This window comes from Corapipo altera, unplaced genomic scaffold (genome assembly GCF_003945725.1).
Source record: "Corapipo altera isolate COAL_440 unplaced genomic scaffold, ASM394572v1 2b, whole genome shotgun sequence".
Lineage (NCBI taxonomy): Eukaryota > Metazoa > Chordata > Aves > Passeriformes > Pipridae > Corapipo > Corapipo altera.
Window position 1 is genome coordinate 31199606 of NW_020884874.1, and position 19950 is coordinate 31219555.

Below are 19950 nucleotides of genomic sequence, written 5' to 3' on the forward strand. Positions count from 1 at the left end.
CACACACACACACACACACACACACACACACACACACACACACACACACACACGAGCCCGGATATCGCGGTCCCAGTTCCGGATCACGGAGAGGCTCCGCCCGCCCGGCCGCGGGGGGGCGCGTCACGTGCGCGCCGTGCCCGCACATGGCGCCGGTCACGTGAAGGGGCGGGGGCGCGCGGCAGTCACATGACGCGCGGCCGGCCGCCTGCCGTCCCGGGGTACCGCCGGCTATGGCGCCCGTGGCCCCGCTCCTCGTCATCGCCCTCCTGGCGCTCTCCCCGCCGCCAGGGGCGGCCACCGCCGCCCTCAGCGACCCCTATCGGCAGCTGTGCAGGTGGGCGGCCGGCGGGACGGGAGGGGGCGGCGGGAGAAGGGCTGTAGCCGGGGGGATGCGGGGAGAAGTGGCTGTCCCGGTGCCTGTGCCGCCCCTGCCCTCTGCGGGGCCGCGGGAGCGCAGCGCCTGCGCTCGGCAGGGCGGGCCCAGCCCCCCAGGCGGCCTGAGCGGGCGTTTTGGTGGCCGGTTGTAGGGAGGGTGAGGCCGGGGAGCGGCGGGCGGGTGTCCCGGGTGGGGGCCGAGACTGGCCCGTGGCGAGCGCCCAGTGGGGCTGGGGGCCTGGAGGAGCCCTCCGGTGGGCCGGGGGGTTTCGGCGGCGTTGGGCCGGTCCCGCCGGGACCTCCTCGCGTCGCTCTCTGCAGACGGAATTTGCAGATGAGAAGATGAGGAGACTTGCTCTGTGCAAGTCGCCTGTAGTCAGGACTGCTGTTTTGTGCCACTGTGGCCATTCTAGTGTGGGAAAAACCCAAAGTGGTTTGGAAGGAATGTCATTTGATAGTCACTTGATACTAAGGCTATCATCACGTGCCATTAAGTTACTTACAGGTGAGTTAAGAAAGCTTTGAGAAGTGCTGTGTCGAAATGGCACTATTCTTCGTGTTTTGGCATGTTTCTAGTCTAATTTCCGCCATGAATTTAGTCTGGCACTAATATCTTGCTGGTCCTAATTTCTTCATTATTTAGGTGGAATACGCAGAGCACATACAAGAACATGTTATCTCACTCAGTGGCACTGGGCAGGCACCAATGTAACACAGTGAATGTAGCACTGAGGGCAGAGGTTGGATTGCTGGAGGAATTTGGGTTACAATATTGTTAAATAATGAAAAAGTAGGTTTGCTTGCAAAATTAACCCATGAGGCTGGCAAAATATGGTTTTGTCAGATGACCAGCCTAGTTGTAGAATTGGGACAGAAGCGAGAAACTATTCTGTAGCTTCTGGAGGGAATTTAACTCCTGACAAGCCATTTTTAAAATAAAAAACACCCTAAATGATTTGGTTCTCAAGCAGTTCCTACTCAGAGAAGTATGTTAAGTCCCGTCAATATCTGTCTTGGTGAGGAATATTTGAGAGCGCCTTAAGGAGACTGCAGTCTCTTTTTGGATGCAAATTACTTCAGCTAGTTTCATTTTGTTGCTGGCAAGTGAAAATAGTTTGCAAATAGATAGCATAATCAGCAGTTTTCCTTTTAAGATGGACCACTTCAAAAAACTTGCATTTTCTGTTGTGCCATGGCTTTTGTGGCAACTGCTTTGAAGGACCTATACCTAGTAATCTAGAATGGGTAAAGGAAAAAAGAAGAACCTATGGTCTGATAGGTGGGAAGTCCCCATGGGGTTGTGGTTAAGTGTCTTCTTGGGTACTGTTGCCAAAAATCAAGTGAGTGGTGATACAGGTAACACAAACACACTACTATTGCATGTCTTAGCTGAGAGATACAGTGAGGGTGTGCAGGACAAGTCCCTGGCCAACCTATTTTTGTACTGGCTTAAGACAAGGTTTTTATTTTTTACAGCTGCTAAGAAAACAGTGTCCTGGCTTTTATGTGTTGTAATAGATGGGCCTGGTGAAACTGCAGCAGCTTCTATGTCTGGTGTGTGAATGTCAAGGTGGGCAAGGAAGAAAACTGTTGGGAGTTAGAAGAGGCACTGGCTCTCCTGTAAGTAAGAGCAGGAAAGCTGTTTTGCAGGGAGGAGGAAAGCTGTCAAAACTGTTTTGCGCAAGAACTGTGGCATGAGGCTACTTAAACTTGAGCTGGTGGTTTTCATTGTTTGTTTTGTATAGCCTTACTGCAGTATGCTTGGACAGTCTGGGGAAAGAAGAAAACATTTAATTCTCTGAAACTTTGCCTAATGTTATGGCTTTGGTAACTGATTTCATTTTGCTTTCTCCTTTGTTCATGTGTGCTCTGACAGCTGACTGTGCTGTCACGTGACTTGCAGTTGGAATTCTCATTTTATCTTCTGCATAGAGGTTTCTCCAGGATTGCTGCAGTATGAGCACCTGGGAAAGAATACAGGGAACTGGTTGGATATAAGAAGTTGCTAGTTAGTTTGGTTTCTTTCTCCATTTTTCTTATTTCCTTTATGTCTCTCATGTTACAATGCAGGAAAAATTCTGGAGTTGGACTTAAATACTGTTCACAAAATTAACTCTACTTCAATAGAAAGCCTGACAGTTTGGGTTCACCTTCCATGTAACTTTGGGGGAGTTACTGGAAGTTTCTTTCTGTCCTTTCTGAAAAATTTGTAGAAAATGCTTCGGTTGTGATGGTAGAGCAGCAAATACAAACTGCATCCTCTGTGTGCTGTTTTGCTTGAAAATTTACACTGGATGAGAGGTGATTTAATGCCAGGTGATGTTTTTGCTCCCTTGCAAGGACAGGAGTTGGTACCTAACTTCAGTGATTTTTAGACTTGTGAAGGGAAGGAAATCTCAAACTGCTGTACAACACAGGATTGCTGTCATGCAGACTTCCATTTTTGGGGTTGTAAGTCAATTCTACTTTACATTTAATGTTATGGTTTTTAATAACAGCTCCTAGAGCTGACTGTATGATGTACAGTTCTGTTCATCCAGACACCGTCTCTTCAGCTTTTGTCATGAAACCACAACTCTTCTCATGTGTGCTGCTTGAAACCCTGGAGTTAGCATTCAGCTTGGCCCTGGTGAAGAAGCATGTGCTGACTACAGAGAGGTGACCTTTGGGTGCACTTAATCAGCTCTGTTAAGTGCTTTGACATATTAAAGTGGGAGATGTAATAAATAAGTTATTACTGGACTTATTTGCCTGTGTGCATGGTTGCTTCATGTGCCTGGGAAGCTCTCATTATAATGGTATGAATGTGATTTCTCAGCACATGAGCCTGCGATAGTTCTTGTGTAGCTCAAATTGCTATCCCTTTTCTTAGGCGTTCTGTAAAATGATGTAACAGATGTGGTTTAGTGTGCAGCATGAAAGACCAGACGTCTTTTGGATGGAAAAAGCTGAAGAGCTTGTGGTGTAGCTGTAAGGGTATTACACGCTGCATGTTCTAGAAAACTTGTCTGAAGACATATGGTGTGCATGATAGTTGGAAAAGGTGACGGGTAAACTAGGGCAGAACTAAGTATGGGTGGGGATGTATTAAAAATCTCTTGTAGCATAGCAATGGCTGTACTTTGTGCCATTCAAGCTCACATTTGCTGTAAGGAGAGATTGCTTTGACTAGAGATTTCTTTACCGTACATATTTGTGTGACAATGGTAGCCACATCTAATAGTGATTTCTGTGGTGAGTGAGCTGCAAGCTTCAAATTTGCAGTGGCCATACTGGGAATTTTGCTGTTTGAAACTGCCCATAAAGAGCTTCAGATACTGTTGAATCTCTTCACTGTTCTGGTAGCTGAGGAGCTTCCATGCACAAAATTCTGTGGATGGATAGTCATGACAGTCATATATGGAGCTGCTTTCTAACTGTGGTTGTAGGTTGCCTTGTCTTTCTGCCAGATTGTCTGTGTAACACCCCCTCACCAAAAGGAGCCATTTCAGTGCATTCCCCAGAGAGGAAACTATGCTTTACAGCTGTTTGGAGCAGGGTGTACTGTTCTTCCTAGCAGTCATCCCTTGGGTAACAGTTTGAGAACCAAAAAGCTTGAACCATAGTTGTGAGAATGGTGGCAATAGTCTTTCTGGTACTCTGCTGCATTTGAAGTGGTTCACTAGTGCTCAGACTCTCTGGCGTGGGGACACGTGTTGTGACAACCAATAGTCATCTGCAGCTTGTCTGACTCCAGTGCATCAGCTGCTGATCACAAGGAAAAAAAAAACAGTGGAGCTCTTATTTGATTTTAAAGCTTGCTGAAAAGTAGTTTAATTTTTCATGCTTTTGCTTCAGTGTCTTAAAACGACACTAGGTAGTTGGAAAGGCTGACCCGCAGGCAAGGTTATTCCCAGTATCTTGCTTGGACCTTGATTGCACAACTGTTTTTGACAGTGGCCTGGGCTAGCCCTGCCTCCTTCCCTGCCTCCAGCTGCTGGTGCATGGCCAGAAACTACTGTAAGCCAGACTGGGAACTGGCGAGGCTCAGTCCCTTCTCCACTCACACACACCTGTTGTTTTTGCTGAGTTAATTTTGAGAGAGGACAGTCCCTGGGCCCAGCTTGTGTCGGGTGCAACACTGTGTAGAGACAGGAGGAGAGCCTGTCCTGGGGGCACTGACGTGCGTGTGTGTTTCATACCTCGTAACTGTGGGATAGTTCACAGTTGGGTTTATAAGAAAACAAGAGTCATACTGAGGTTTCAGCAAAAGTAACTGACAGTTTTAATCAAGGCAGACACCATGTTTGAGCCCGGATCTTGAGCTGCACCAGAAATGGTTGCTTGAATGGTTTAATCTGTGAAGTAGCAGCTGTATTAAGCCCCCTGGATCAGAGGGTGCATTGCACCCCACCCCATGACCACGGCTGTTACTTTTTAAAGCTGTTGGTATAGCAGCTCCCTAAACTAGCTCAACTGCATGGAATGCAGGATAGCTTAAGCCCTTCAAACAAGATAACTTCGTCTGGCCGTGATGAGGAGGTAATTACATCAGGCATCACCACTGGTGGAGGAGGGTGCTCAGCAAGCTGGAGGAAGCCAGTCCATGTGACTCACATGGCCAGGATGGGCAATGTGATTGCCAACAGATTGTTTCCATTATGGGTTGCAGTAGAGAGGTCAGCTTGTATCTTATTGGAAAGTAGAGCAGATGCAACTTGAAACTATTCCCAGGTACTGATTTAATGCCAGGAGCCTTTTCTCGTGAGAGAAATAATTCTTGCTTTTACTGTGAAAGTTTATTTTGCATCTCTCTGAGAACAGCTGCTTATGCTGCCTCCAGGCTGCTGTTACTCCCAATGCATAAATCCTACCTTGCTCCTTACACACATTTTTAGAAAAATAAAAGTCCCTGTAACTTCCTTGAAAGTAATGCTACTCTGAAACTGCACTAGATTTTCATTTATATGTGCCCCTGAAGTTGTGTTTTGGAACATGATTAAATGTCAGATTTCTTATTTCCTTAGTGTGGAAATAACCTTCCCTGTCCAGGTGCCTGTGAAAGGGTGGAGAGAAGGACTGGCTTTTGTTCTCTAAACTGCTCATCTTGCTTCTCTTTTGCTTATGGCCTGTGGGTGAACTGACTCGAAGCTGTTGATTTCCTTTATTTCATAACATGGAACTGGGAAAGCAAACCCTTAGTCTCTGTCTGATAATTCTGTTGTGTGAGGGACTTATCTGTTTGTGAATGAAACAAGAATTTTTTAACTTGTGAGTTCTCTATAAATAACCAACACACTGAAGAACACTCCAGCTCGATCAAAACCTTTGTGCTGTAGTATTATTTGTTACGTTTTTGTTATGTGCCAAAACCAGTCAACAAAGAGTACCGGAGCCCTTGAGAAATTTTCAGTGAAATGGTAACTTTCTGGGGCTTCATTGTGAAGAAGTTGGGTTTGGATTGAAACACATTTTGTCCTAGATGTAAAACCAGGTTTAGGCTTTCTGTTTTCAGAGCCCTTGAAGATAGTCAGGTTCTTCCAACTTTTTATGTTTGTATTGTCAAGCTTTTCCCCATTGCTGAACTTGGTTATTTTGTAGCTTAATTATCATCTTCATCCTGCATCAGTTTTGCCTTTATCCACTTCAGAAACACAAGAGACTAGCTCAGAGAACTAATCAGTACGATTGTAAAATGTCAGATATGCCTGCTTATGAGGAAAGAATAATGGCAAGTGTTTGTCTGGGATTGAGACACAGTCCTTGAATATGTAGTTTTATTGGTGTCTCGGGTATGACTCAGTACCTGGCAAGTTATTTTTGAACCTTATATTAGGATATAAAGGCTCAAATATAGTTATATATGAAGATTTTCATCTTAGATTTTGAGTTCGCAGAGAGAACTCTCTTGCATTTGTCCCTAACTTGTTCCAGCCATTAGCATACTGAAATTATTACCACTGCTGTAGTACAGGGAAGCCAGGGGACCTGTAGTCAGTAATTAAAATGGAAAACTATGTGATATCTTACTGCTGACTGTTTGATTAAATATGGGATGCACTGAGTTTGAGAGGAGTTCTCAGAGGTTTTGAAATCTAGAGTAAAGTAGCTGAACTGTTGCTTCCCCTTTCTTACCCAAGGACTGAACTTCAGAGTGGAACAAGAATGATTTCCCTTTTTAGGAGGATCTGGGGTATGATAGTGGCAAGTGGTGCAACACCTACGAGCCAGAGATTAAGACAAACAAACCTTACGGGTGAAGCTTCACATCAGTTTCGATTTCTAGATTAAGACATGTTTCTGTGGATCAGTTACTCACTCTATGTGAGTTGTAAATAATAGGAATGCCTAATAAGTCACTGTGCTGTCCTCGGTTTTTTGATGTGATGAGTCTATATTAATCCTACTGAAGTTTCCACTGGGGATAGAAGGGAAGCTGGAGAATCTGTTGTGTGGCAAAAATCCATAGTGTCCAGAGGATGCAGGCTGCTGTCAGTGCCAGAACAGGAGTAGCTGAACCAAGCTGATGGCAAACATTTATTGAGCTGTGCTTCTTTAACAGAGCTTGGCCAGAGCACTCTGCTAGTAAGCCAGGCTGTCTAAAGAGTTCCTGGCTCTAAACTAGCTGACCTGGGCCTGCCTCAAAACTGAGTGATGCTGCATCATGTGAGTGACCACATCTCACTGCAGTCCTAGTGCCTGCTGTGAGGGGAAGGGACTCCTTGCTTTACCTCTGAACTATGCTTAATTTAATTTTTTTTTCTACTGTTACTGTGATTTAACCCTGCTGTATTTAACCAGAGATTCGTGTTCCTTTCCCAGTTTCTAGACAGCTCACTTTCTGATATGGCTGTAGCTGGATAGTGTGATCTTTCACTGCATCTCTTGTGGATAGCTCTGCTTGGTTTCCAGCTTATGACATTACCCTTCAGAAACTGTCCTTCTGATACATGTATAGATATGTATATATATAACATGTAAAATGCATAAAGGTGCAACTAGGCCCTAATAAGCACTATTAGCATCTTTTAGTCTGAATGCTGTGAGAATCTCAACCCCAATTTTGATCCTGAAGCTGTGTGGCTCCACTGCGGACAGGCAGGATGAGACTGGCTGCTCTATTCCACTTAGTCTTAGCACTTCTGCCACTGTTATTGGGTATTGCTAAAGTGCGGTAGTGTGGGGCCTGCCAAAGATGTCTGAGACGTTTATCAGGCTGTCAAGGAAAAAGGATGACCGTGGTGATATACCTAGTCAGAGTGGCTTTCACAGAGATTTGATAGGGAAGAATGTGTGATTGGGTGTTCAAGAAAGGGAAAAATGGACCTGATCTATGCTCCACAAGTGGTTAAATATGTTCTTGGTCCCTCCACCATAGCAATTATTTCTGGTATTTACAAATATAGAGCACGAATATCAATCTCAAGTTAGTGGTGCTTTTAGCTTTAAACTTTGTTATTTCAGAGACTGTTATCTAGAGGGTGACAGTTAGGACAACATGAATACCAACTGACAGACTTTTTTTTCTTTTCAGTTACACTTGGAAAGCAATTGATACAGACAAAGAGGTAGTTTACAAAATAAACTTCTGTTATGGTGTTGAGGAGTGTGGAAGCACAAGTGCAGTCTGTGCCTATGACATCAAAAAGAAGACCTATCTGTCTGTAGGTAAGTAAACAAATGTCTTTCCTTCTAAGTAGTTCACAGTCATGTTAGTGGATGGTCTTATAACTATTGCAAACTGTGTTAGCAAAGATTTTTTTTCTTTGCTTCTCAGAACAGTGTAGAACTTTGTTCTGTTGTGGATTTACTGGGATTTGAGAAAACATGATCTGATTGTAAATAACCACTGTATGGGACAGTGGAACATATCTTATGGTCTAGTTAACTGTAATCTAGTGTGAAACTATGCAAGGCTATCTCAAGTAGAAATAAGTGCATCTATCTGCGGCAGAATATGCACTATGCACAGCTTTGTCTGAAGCTCAGTACTGAGCACAGTAGTGGACGGAGCTTGATTTATAGCTCTAAACTGTGCCACAACCTAAACTGATGTAACTTCAGCATTTTGTTCAGTGTCAGGTTGCTCTCTGTAATGCAGACTTGGAGTATTGCTACGCTTCTGAGGTGTCATCCTTAAGTTGTTACACACAGAAAGGAAGTCAATTACAAGCAGTCCTCTGGTTTCGGTTACACTTGTGAAAGCTGGTGACTGCTTCAGTAGATCACAGATGTCCTTGGTATTCTGAGGAGTGGTGAGCTTGTGCATGCTGATCTAAATACGAAGCTGGCATATTCCTGTCCACATGCTTGCATATGATTTTATCAGTCAGAAGCACCTCGTGCTCTGAACATTATTTGTGTACTTATTTTCATGGATGTTTGTCACTTTCAAAGTTGCTTTTCTGTTTTGGCTAATGAAACAATAATACATGAATATTGATCAAAAGGCCTTCTGATAGTTGACTGTTACTTCTAATAGAATAAAGCAATAGCTTTCTGAAGAATAGTATCTCTTCAGACTGCCTCTTAGTATCTGCAGATCCAAAGTCTGATTTAGCATGCTTGCCAGTCTTGCCTGCTATTGGCAGGCAGTTCTTACAAGAAGCTGTGAGTCTTCAGTAAAGGTATTTGAGCCTGAACTGCTGGAAGATGGTGTGGAGGAAGATGTCTCTCACCTGTATGCCAATGCACAGCAGCTAACTACTTTCTGTTCTCCCCCTGCCTCTCTGCTAACATGGATACTTTGGTTTCAGTCTGGGGTCAATCAGTGCTTTTCAAACAAACTGTTAGTGTTGGAACCCAGGTTTATAGAATCGCTAAGTGCCTGAAAAAAGGTATATCCAAACCCCAGTTTTCTGGGATGACTGGTTAGATCGCGTTTATGTTCAAACTAGAATTGTGTGTAGTAGCATCCTCTCTGAGGATTGTGACACCTCAGAACTTTTGATGCTGTTAATGTTTCATTCCTAAAATGTACAGCAAGAATTTTGTTTCCTGGTGATGTAGGTTTCAGCTCCTATGCAGTTGAGGCTTTCTGTTGCCTGTGGATTAGAAAAGAAAGCAGCATCTGAGCATCTGTTTTAACATGCTGCTTTAAGTGAGACTGTAACGTGACAGTTGGAGTGAGCTTGAGGAGGTCTCTTCTTCCCATGGAAGTGTGGAACAAAACCTACACAAGCCTCTAGTTCCCACATTTCTTATGGAAAGAGGAAGGAAGAACAGAGCTGGGTGATGACCAGGAGCAGTATCAAATATTCCTCTGTATGCAAACCTTGAATATCTTATTGCCTGACTGCTACTGAGTGGAAGAGGATTTAGCAACAGATATACTTGCAGCCTCTTGCAGAGGTTGTTTGAACAGACTTTCAAAAGTTAAACCGCAAATCCTATTAAAGTAGACCATGTTTTTAACCACCTTACAATAAATTAAGAAATCAAGGCAGTGCAAATAACATTGTCACTGAATTTTGCTTTGTTTTATTGGTCAAATTGTCTTAGTTTTGTTCTTGCTCATGATTGTCTGAGGCCTATTAGTGATGCCTGCCATGCTTCTTCATACTGCCTCTAGTTGCATTGGAGCTTCATCATCATCATCACACTGAGTTTAAATCATGCTAATGGATTATCAAACTTCTTGCTTGTTAAGAAATTAAAAATGTCACTCATTGAGAAGAAGAATCTCTTTGATCCAGGTCTAGACCAGTGTAAATTACAAGTGTAGATTCCAGTTATTTAAGACAGCTGAACCCAAATATTTATCTTCAAACAATCCAGATGGTATGAGATTAGCTGCACTCAGCTTTGGGGTACAGGTAAAGGACTTTGATTTGGGAGAAGAGCAATTTGTCAGCTTATAAACTTAAAGTTGTAAGCTTTCTTCAAATATGGGCTTAATCAGTTCTCTTTGTTCTTTCAGAAAAAAAGTCACTGCAAACAATTGTTTTGTTTTTAAATATCATCCATGCAGGGAGTGGCAGCTCTCGAAGCGATATGTAGCTCTTAGGTTTAAGAGAGCTGCATGATACCTTGGCTAGCATTGGTGCTGGAACTCATAAAACCTGAAGATAGTCTTTTGATAACACAGGAAATATAAAAGGTAGAAACCACATGTATCATCTTTCTGCCCAGTTTTCTGACTTCTTTTAATTTTAAGACTATATTACTTGGGTACAGTATAGTTTTGCTTGCCTTGCATAAGGGGATAACAGGCTGGGCAAAGCTCCAACAAGTGTTTTTAAGATGAAACATTTGGCCTAGGTGCAAAGCTGCTATCTGCAATGATTACAGATTTGACTGGCTTTCTCCTTAGTGTAGACATAAACAAAAAAGGAAAGGGGGAAGCTGGTAAATGCATTTTATAGTGTTCTCTATAGTTTTAGCCAATCTCTTTGAAGAATTAAAATCCAGCTATCAAAAAAAGTAGACAGGCTGGAGTTACCATGTAAGATCTAAAAGGACTTGGTGTTTAATACTAACCAAAATAGGTTTGAGCAGGAACATTTCACTGGCCTGAGCTGGTGCTCATCATGACTTGAAATGTGCTCCACCTTTCCCCTTCATGTCAAGTGCTGTGGAGGAGAGGAATATGCAGTGATGCAGTGCTGACCCCAGTCTTCATGCAGCACACAAGCTGTGCTAAAGGGAATGGGAAATGGAGGGGATTTGCACGGAGGCAATAGATATGTGCCGGGTTTGTCTGCAGGCGGTGCCAGTCCCCAGGCATCAGTGGGTTCTTTGTTAAGTAGACTTAAGCTTAAGTAGAGCCAGCAATGTGCACTCACAGCCCAGAAAGCCAACTGTATCAAAAGCAGTGTGGCCAGCAGGTTGAGGAAGGTGGTTCTGCCCCTCTTCTTTGCTCTGATGAGACCCCACCTGGAGAACTGCCTCTGGCTCTGGGGTCCTCAGCATTGGAAAGACATGGACCTGCAGGAGTGGGTCCAGAGGAGGCTCACAAAGATACTTGCAGGGCTGGAGCATCTCTCCTATGAAGACAGTAAGAGAGTTGAGGTTGTTTAGCTTGGAGAAGAGAAGACTCCAGGGAGACCTCATTGCAACCATCCAGTTTTTATAGGGGATTTGGAAGAAGAATGAGGACAGACTTAGCAGGGCCTGTAGTGATAAAACAGGAGGTAATAATTTTAAACCAAAGGAGGGCAGATTCAGACTATGCATAAGGAAGAAATTTTTTAGGATGAGGGTGGTGAGGCATTGGAACAGGTTGTCCAGAAAGGTTGTAGATGCCCCATCCCTGAAAGTGTTCAAGGTTGGACTGGACAGGGCTCTAAGCACTGAAATAGTTGAAGATTTCCCTGCTCATTGCAGAAAGGTCCCTTCCAAGCCAAGGCACTCTGATAGACTCTCTCTCATCTTGTACCAATGCTATTTGTATAAATGGCATAAAGGCTGAGAAGCTGATAAATAGAAGCTGGTAGGAGGAAGGAGTGAACTGTGCTTGAAACTAGTTGGTGACAGCTTTCTGTTGGAGTCCTTTAGCCCTTGTTCCTAAGGCAGTGACTAGTTTGTAGTAGCACCTGCTGCTGTACTGCTTAAGATTGCAAGTGTTTGCTAAAAGGTAGGAGTGTGATTAGAGATAGTCGAACACCATCTTAACTTGGATCCAAGCTTTCAAATTGGAAGAACCACAAGGATCATCCTCGGTTGCATTGTCTTCAGGTAGACTGGTATGTCTGTATACCTTTTGCTTGAAATTAGACCCTGTCTGTTGAGCTTCTGTGAAGCTATTATATTATGATAACACCCTTTCTTTTTTTTTTTCCCCCTCCATTTGTAAACCCTAGGTGACTTAGGCTTGCTGAGTGTTTCTGAAAGTCTTCTGGAGCTCAACACTACACGTGACTGCTTGCAGCAAGACAGTAAACACCAAATTCAAAGCAATATTAACTTCCTGTGTGGGAAAACACTGGTAAGTCTAAATCCTCTGCTCTTCAATGGAAATAGAAGGTAATTCTAACTTGCTTTTTAGGGAGACTTGCTGTATTTTTGGATGTTCTAATTACTGAACTTCCTAGCTTTAAAGAAAAGCCAGTTATGTTTTAGTGTTAAGGTCATGATTTACTTGGACTTTCAAAATTCAGTCTCAGTAGAAAATAGTTGCAGATCTGCAGTTTAGCTCTGATCATGGACTAATGTTTTTACAGGGATTGCGTTGTAGTAGTTTATTAGCGTAATATGGAGGAATGAGTCAACGGTGTACAGGGTGCCATAACAATGTGAGCTGTTGTTTAAATGTTGGCTCTGCCTGAGCTGTGGACCCTAGCATGACTGTTTAATGGAACAGCATGGAGGAAAATGGCTGACCTCTGTTGTGGGTCAGCATAGTTGCCAACAGTGAGTGTTAGGTTTTGTCTTTACGTTGTTGAACTAACAGTACTTTTACATCCAGCTGAGCTTCTGAGGAAGTAGTTGTTTGTGAAAATCTGCTTGATGTGATTGGAGATCCCTGAAAAGTTTCTAGGGGTGTGTGTTTATGCAGTTCACTTTGATGCGTTTTTTGGAGTTACACCCTCCACATGCTTAAGAGATAGCACAGCTCGGTTTTCTGTACAGACTGTGATCAGTTTACATATTTATGTATCAGAGAGAAGTATTTATTAGTGCTGCTGTTGGCACTGACAGTGCTATTGCATACCCTCTCTTGGAAATCTAGCCAATTCAAACAAAGTGCCAGTGCAGCAGAGATTTAAATGCTTCCTGTTCTGTTTTAGCACATGATTCTCTAAACTAAATTAAAAATTATTGCTCAACTTCAGCTGTAACACCAGATCATAATCATCAGGCTTGTTTTTTAAGTAGCTTAGTTCTAGTACCTGTTCTTCACATGACCTAGTAAAACGATTTTGTAAGAGTGTCTGGAACAACTTCTTTCCTCGCCTTTTATGGCAGGGTTAAATGGAGAGGCAATCAGTTTTAACATGCTGAAGTGCTTCTAGCCGAGGTGATGGAAGGCAAAGTGAAAAATTTGATTGTTTTCTTTTCTCTGAAGTAGAGCTATTGAGTTGAACATCAAGTCCTGAACCATGGCACAACTGCCATCTTGAGATATATAAAAATGTGTATAACATGAACCTGTAAAAATAAGTAGATGAGATCAGAGGTATTCTTTCTGTGTAGCAGAAGAGGCTGCTAATCAGTTGTTTTTGTGGGCTAAAAGAGAGGGAACATGGTAAACATGCATTGTCTTGCTGTGTTCACCTACTTATATGCAATTCTACTGGTGTTTTCCTTTTTAGTAAGTAGATGTGACTAATGCTTCGACCGCTATCAGTTGGCATCGTGAGCACTTCTAAAAGATGTAGTGCAATTACTGCATATTACAACTGGCACACGTTAATTTGAGTATTGGGTCATATGCAGGCTAAAGATTTGGCATCGTCCATCTTCCTGAGTTTCCCAAAAAAGGCTGTTAAATAACAATTTGCTGTTAGCAAATGCTATTAAGAAACTGTATGCCTTGTTCTGTGGCGTGCTCATTTTTTCTTAATCTCTTGAATGAACTTCTTATTGTCTTCTTACTGTAAAATAAAAGTGAAGTCTGTTTCAAATATGGATTTTTTCCCTCTTTAAATAGGGTACCCCTGAGTTTGTAACAGCAACAGAGTGTGTGCACTATTTTGAATGGAGGACCTTTGTGGCTTGCAAGAAAGACTTGTTTAAACCTGTGAAAGAGGTAATCTATGTACTATCCATGCAGAAATTACTCTTCACGTATTGGATGACTTTAACTTCCTGCCCCTACCCCAAATTAATCCCAACAACTTCATAAACCTGTGTTTATATATAGGTTTGTATATATAGGTATATAAAGCATATACGTTGAGGTTGGCAGAGCTGAGAATTTTAAATAACTCTTCAACATTTTCTGCACACAGGATGGTTGTTTATGGTAAAACTCTTCTAAAAGCTAGAGCAAAACAGTCTAACTTTGGATGCCTGATTTTAAGTCAGCATGTCTAACTTTGAGCTTCCAGAAGTAAAAACCTTTTCCACATACTATCGGGGCTTCATATATGCCTGTTCATGGCTTCTCCCTACTTGCGTAGCATAGTTTGCCTGTAATTTTTTGTTGTTTTCTAGGTCCCTTGCTATGTGTTTGATGAAGATTTGAAGAAACATGACTTGAATCCTCTCATCCAAGTTTCAGGACACTACTTGGTGGATGATTCTGATGATGATTCCTTGTTCATAAACGTCTGCAGGGACTTAGGTGTGAATGCTTGCTTGTGTCACCTGTCAGCATATAACTTTCTTGTAGTGTGGCTCTCTGCCAGGGTCTCTATTAAGGTTGTCCTATGTCCAAAGATCAGTATTTTAAGACTTACACTATTCTTTCAAGCTACTTTTGATGATTTGAAGGCTACTTTCTGTGAAGCCAAGTCTTACTCCCCAAGTATTGAGGTGGTAAGAGATACACCCCTTCTGAATAGGCAGGTACTGTTGAAAAAGTGACTTACACTGGACTGAGTGGAAGAGCGCAGCTTATCTTGTATCTTTGTTTGCTGCCAAATAGAACCAGTATGGTTCATAGGGCTTCATGCGCTCTAAATCTAGTACTTTTGACTCCAGGTTGTTGCTCAGTTCCTGATGAACGTCCTGAGGTGCATCTCTAATACTGTTTAGGTGGCTTGCATAAGTACTGGTGGATAGCTAGCATTTTGATATCAGTTGAGAGCTGTATACATAAGAAATTAAACCAGCAAGATCACGTGTTTGAAACTTGATGAAAAGGCTAGTTTATCTGTGTACTTCCACTGTGCTTTTTACTCTGCAGTTAAATAGGTATTTTGTTGCCCCTGTTAAGGGTTTTGTACTTCTAGTGACAGGTGTATTCTCTTAAACATCCCACTAATCTGAAACTTTTTGCTGTCAGGTTTGAATCAGATGACTTATAAGAACCAAAGAAGGAGAAGAACCTTCCCTTTGAGGAGGGGTTACCTGTCAATTGTATCACTTTAGTGTTGTGAGGGGGAAAAAAAAAAAGAAATACTTGGCATGCTTCTAGAAGTTTTCAAAGCCATATGTATCCAGCATCTGTACAAGCAACTAACTGCAGCTACTTTGGCACAAAGGATGAATTTGCTGTCCAAAACTGGGGCAGCATGAACATAAGCACTCCAGGTTTGGTTCTGTCAGTCTCACATTTTCATGTAGCCCATTTTTTAAAAGTACTTTTAAACAAGGTAAAGCAATGAATGATAAGCGAACCCACAGATAAAGTGGCAGGATACTTCAGGTGGTAGAGCAGGGCTTAGAAACTGAGTTTTATAATCTATTTTCTGTGTGCTATAACCAGGAAGTTCAAGTGGAGAGACCAAGAACTGCCCTGTGGGCAGTGCTGCTTGCTTGTTACACAAAGGTCAGGCATATGATGTTGGTCATCCAAAGGAACAGCTGAAACTCCATGGCAAAGACAGGTATGTAATTTTTGTGGTGATACTACTGTGGATACTTCTCAGTCATCTGGACTGGAAACAGTATTCTTGCTAACAGATGAGTCTTCTAAAACTTAACAGTAATACTGCTCCAGTGCTGAAGCACTGGTGGGAAAAAATTCTTCAGGTACTGTCAGAGCAGGCTTTTTCAGGCCTTCTGTTGTACTGCTATAACAGATCAAAGTTTCTCCTTCACTGCGAGACTACACAACTGAGTAGAACTGGTGTTCTCTGCCCACAAGCAGCAGAGTGAGATTTGACCCTGTCTGCCTGCTGTCTGAGGGCCCACAGGGTAAATGCATTTGGCTCTCAGTGGTTTTATGCACTGTATTTGACTCGCTCTGCTGCCCAGAAGTACTTTAAAAGTTGAGAATAGGGCCAGATGTTGCCCTTCTGTGTCTTTTGCATTAATGAGTTCTTAACAGAAGAAATCGATAAGCTTATTATCCTGGTGGTGGCAAAGCTGGGACTACAAAAAACTGTTTCCTTGTTGCTACTTCTGTTCTGCTTGCTGGCTTTTATGCTGGAAATAAATTTGAAATAAAAACAAAACTGCAACAAAACCAAATCACAAGCAAACAAAAAAACCCAGCCAAAAAAACCACTCAATCCAGTGTGGCTCAGGGACTTAGCATGCTGATCTTTCTGATCTTCGGGTCATCTGAACCCACTTACCTTGTCTGTAGGGTCAATAGTACCCCATTGACTGCTGCAGTACTGTTTTATCTCAGATGCAAGCTGAAGAAAACAAGCAGAATAAACAAAAAATAGGGAGACCAAAGGTTCTGACCTGTCTGTGATAAGGTTGAGGGTTTTATTTTAATTTACAGATGAAATTGTTAGTCCTTGTCTCATGCTGGGTGAAAAGCCCTACAACCAAGTGGCTGACGTGTTCTATACCAAGGCAGAAGCTTATATCTGAGCAAGCACAACCTTATTCTAATATTAAATGCAACTAGTACTCTATAAAAGTGCCTGACAAGCAGGCTTTATCTTATTCCCCTTTAGAATTAAAAAGCTCTTCATTGATTGAGGAATATTCACTGTATATGCTCAGTCAGACTAGGGTGGCCTGGGAAGGGAGTAAGGCAACTGTATATCTGTGTCCTCAGGTATGGAGAGGCCAGTTGGAGGTGTGGCTAACCTGAAGCCAGACTGTCACCCTTCTGTGAGCTGTTGCTTTCTGCCTGTTAAACTGTATAGAACAGAAATGCTTAGTTGGAAAGTTGTGTTCATCTCCTTGCTCTCTCAGACAAGTTGTCTTGCTCTTTGTCTTTCCTTGTCAGATAATTATCATGTTTCATTCTCCTGCCTCACTTGATCTGATCCAGTTGCCTTGCTCCTCTCAATTTGCTGATGGGTTCATCTTGCTCTTAATTCTGGGGGTAGAATGGAAAGAGTTTATACATACAGAGGTGGTAAAGTGTAGGAATGTGGTAAACTGGAGTGGTTATTACTTTCAAAAACTGCAAGACCATTTACCAAATCTCCTCTCCAGCAGTTTGAGCAGAAAGCTGAGAGTGTTCTTGTGACTGTCAGCTAAATTCTTGCTACAATGTGTGTTAAAAGGCATTCAGCACAGTCTTAACTGGGGTGCAAGAGGATACTGTATTAAGTAATTTTGCTGGGACTGTTTGAGTCTTTGTTTTTTGTTAACTGTAAGATTGAAGGAATCAGGACTCCCATAAAAGTTGCTTTCAGGAGCAGGGCTACTTTGGTATGTTCTTCCTGAGTATCTATCAAGGAATGGGCAAATAGCCTTCTTCTGTACAGTTCACAGTGTCTTAATTGTTTGGTTTTTTGTTTGTTTGTTGTTTTCTATTTCTAGGCTGGTATTGAGTTATGAGAGAATATATAGTGATGGAGAAAAGCCAGACTTCTGCCTAGGCCATAACCCAGCAGTGACAATCACTTTTGTTTGTCCATCAAAGAGGGGAGAAGAGGTAACTTTGCTGTTTTAGTTTAACCATTTGACTTTTGTGTGCATTTTTATCTTTCATTTTAATTCAGGACTGAGGAGAACATAAATATTCATGGCTTGTAGATTACGAAGAGGGTGAAATCATAAATATACTCTTAAAGTTTTCTAAAACTTAAGAAATAAATAAGAACTTGAATAAAATTTCCCTAGGGGTGTGTTGTCTCTTAGTATCAGTGAATTTGGTTGTCCCTTTATGGGTTCAAATCTTTCCTCTGAGCATAGGATGGGGTTAGTATATTGTTAATCCTTGGAACGGAGTGCTTGCTATTGAGCACTCTTCCTCATCCGTCAGGCTGGGCATGCCTATAGCTGTTGCATGTAACTTTTCTTTATTAATCTGTCCTTCCTCAGGGGAAAAAGAAAAGCTAATAAGTGTTATCGCATAGCAAAAGTCACTGAGCAGCCTCCTGAATTCTTTTTATGTAAAGTAAAATCTTTATTGTTAAGCCACAACTCAGTTTTTGCAGGACACTGTTTTAGCCTAGCTTCAGTGCAGTATGGTGATCACTGTTGTGATGCTGGGTCATTTCAGCAACTTACACAGCTTGAATTGGGCCAAAGTGACTATTGCTAATGGTCTACCATTTCATACAGTGATGCTTTTCATTGCAGCTTAGTGAAGGAGGAACTCTTGTCTAGCTAATTCTTGGTTTAATGTTCTGTCCATCATCTGACCTGGATAGGTACAATACTTCACCCTCATTGCTGCAGAAACAAACCATAGGCTTTTGTCTACTGTGACTTTGTAATGCCTTGCTACAGCTATGCACACTTGTAGTATGGTAGTATTACTAATGATACTTGTGCCTGTAACTTACCTCATAGGTACCTGTGTATCTGCCAGTTGTTCTACTGGATGGCAGAAAGACAGATTTATGATACAAAGTCGATTTCTAATGTTTCACTTCAAAGCGAGGAAAACTGCTTCTCCCAGGATGTGCAAAAATATTTCGCTACAGAAAACTCGTCTGACAGAAGTATTGGTTGAAGAGTTCTCAAATGTCTTTCAGTCTTGATTTGGACCGAGGGAATCAAAGTTGCTAAAACACCAGAGTCTAAAAGTCTGCTTTGCCTTCAGAGAACACTTGATCTCTGCTCCCCTCATTGTGGGCTTCTCTGAGGCAAACACAATCCAAGCAATCCAAACTGTGCTTAGCCATTTGGGCTCATATCTCCACTTTTCCCACCACATTAAGTAAAAGTGCTTTTTAAAGCACTCTTACTTCTACTGTCCATCTGCTAATGCCTGATACTTCTGTTTAGACTTCAACTAGTTTGCCACATCATTTATAAGACGTGTTTTATTTTTTCTCAACAGCTGTTTTTGAGAGGTTAGAAACAATGTTTGCACATCTTAAGCAATTTACAGGTGAAGTAGTTGTTACTGATCCTAAAGGAATGTGACACTATTGCTTTAACGATTATATTTCAAATAATTCTACTTATAACTTAAATTCTGTTCACTTCCATATCAGAGTGCAGGTCCCAAACTCACAGCAAAAACGAATTGCCGGTATGAAATTGAGTGGGTTACTGAATATGCCTGTCACAGGGATTACCTGGAGAGTAAGCACTGTCTTCTTACTAATGAGCAACATGATATCTCCATTGATTTAAGACCGCTTACTCAATTTCCTGGTAAGCTCGCTATTTTTCTTTTTTGTTTGTGGTTGTTACTAACTAGTTTTGCGGTTCAATGTTTAGAGACAAGAAAAATGTCCTCCGTAGATATTTGGAGTTTCATGTCTGTTCTGATGCGTGTTAGAACACTTTTCTGTTTGTCATTTATTCAGAGTATGTCACGCCATATGTCGCCAAAGATGACAAGGAGGAGTATTACTTTTATTTGAACGTATGTGGGAAAACTACTGCAGGTAACTGCAAGGACGGCACAGAATACATTTCATCTTGCCAAGTAAAACCTTCAAGTAACCAGCAAAAAGTGGCAGGAAGATTTCAGAACCAAACACTAAGGTGTGTAAATGCTCTTTAGTCCTTCTAACTGGTCTGATTTGACAGATCTTTGTTTCCTACTTTGATGCTCTTATTTGTCATGTAAGCAATATTTGACACAAAATGCAAGTATTTTTGCTCATTTTTGGTAGAAAAACTTTAAAAGTATACCAAGATAGCGTTAGCAAATAGAGGAACCAATGAGGT

The 19950-nt window shown here is 42.0% G+C and overlaps 1 protein-coding gene across 1 annotated transcript in view; it reads left to right on the forward strand.

Annotated features, from left to right (window-relative positions):
• The first annotated feature begins 221 nt into the window (after positions 1-221).
• IGF2R (insulin like growth factor 2 receptor) overlaps positions 222-19950 on the forward strand; it is a 57338-nt gene continuing 37609 nt past the window's right edge. The window contains exons 1-9 of the mRNA XM_027669399.1: positions 222-337; positions 7892-8025; positions 12159-12283; positions 13949-14047; positions 14455-14584; positions 15671-15791; positions 17638-17752; positions 19266-19428; positions 19584-19764. Of these exons, the coding sequence (XP_027525200.1) occupies positions 234-337; positions 7892-8025; positions 12159-12283; positions 13949-14047; positions 14455-14584; positions 15671-15791; positions 17638-17752; positions 19266-19428; positions 19584-19764 (1172 nt within the window). The 5' untranslated portion in view covers positions 222-233. The remainder of the gene's footprint in view (positions 338-7891; positions 8026-12158; positions 12284-13948; positions 14048-14454; positions 14585-15670; positions 15792-17637; positions 17753-19265; positions 19429-19583; positions 19765-19950) is intronic.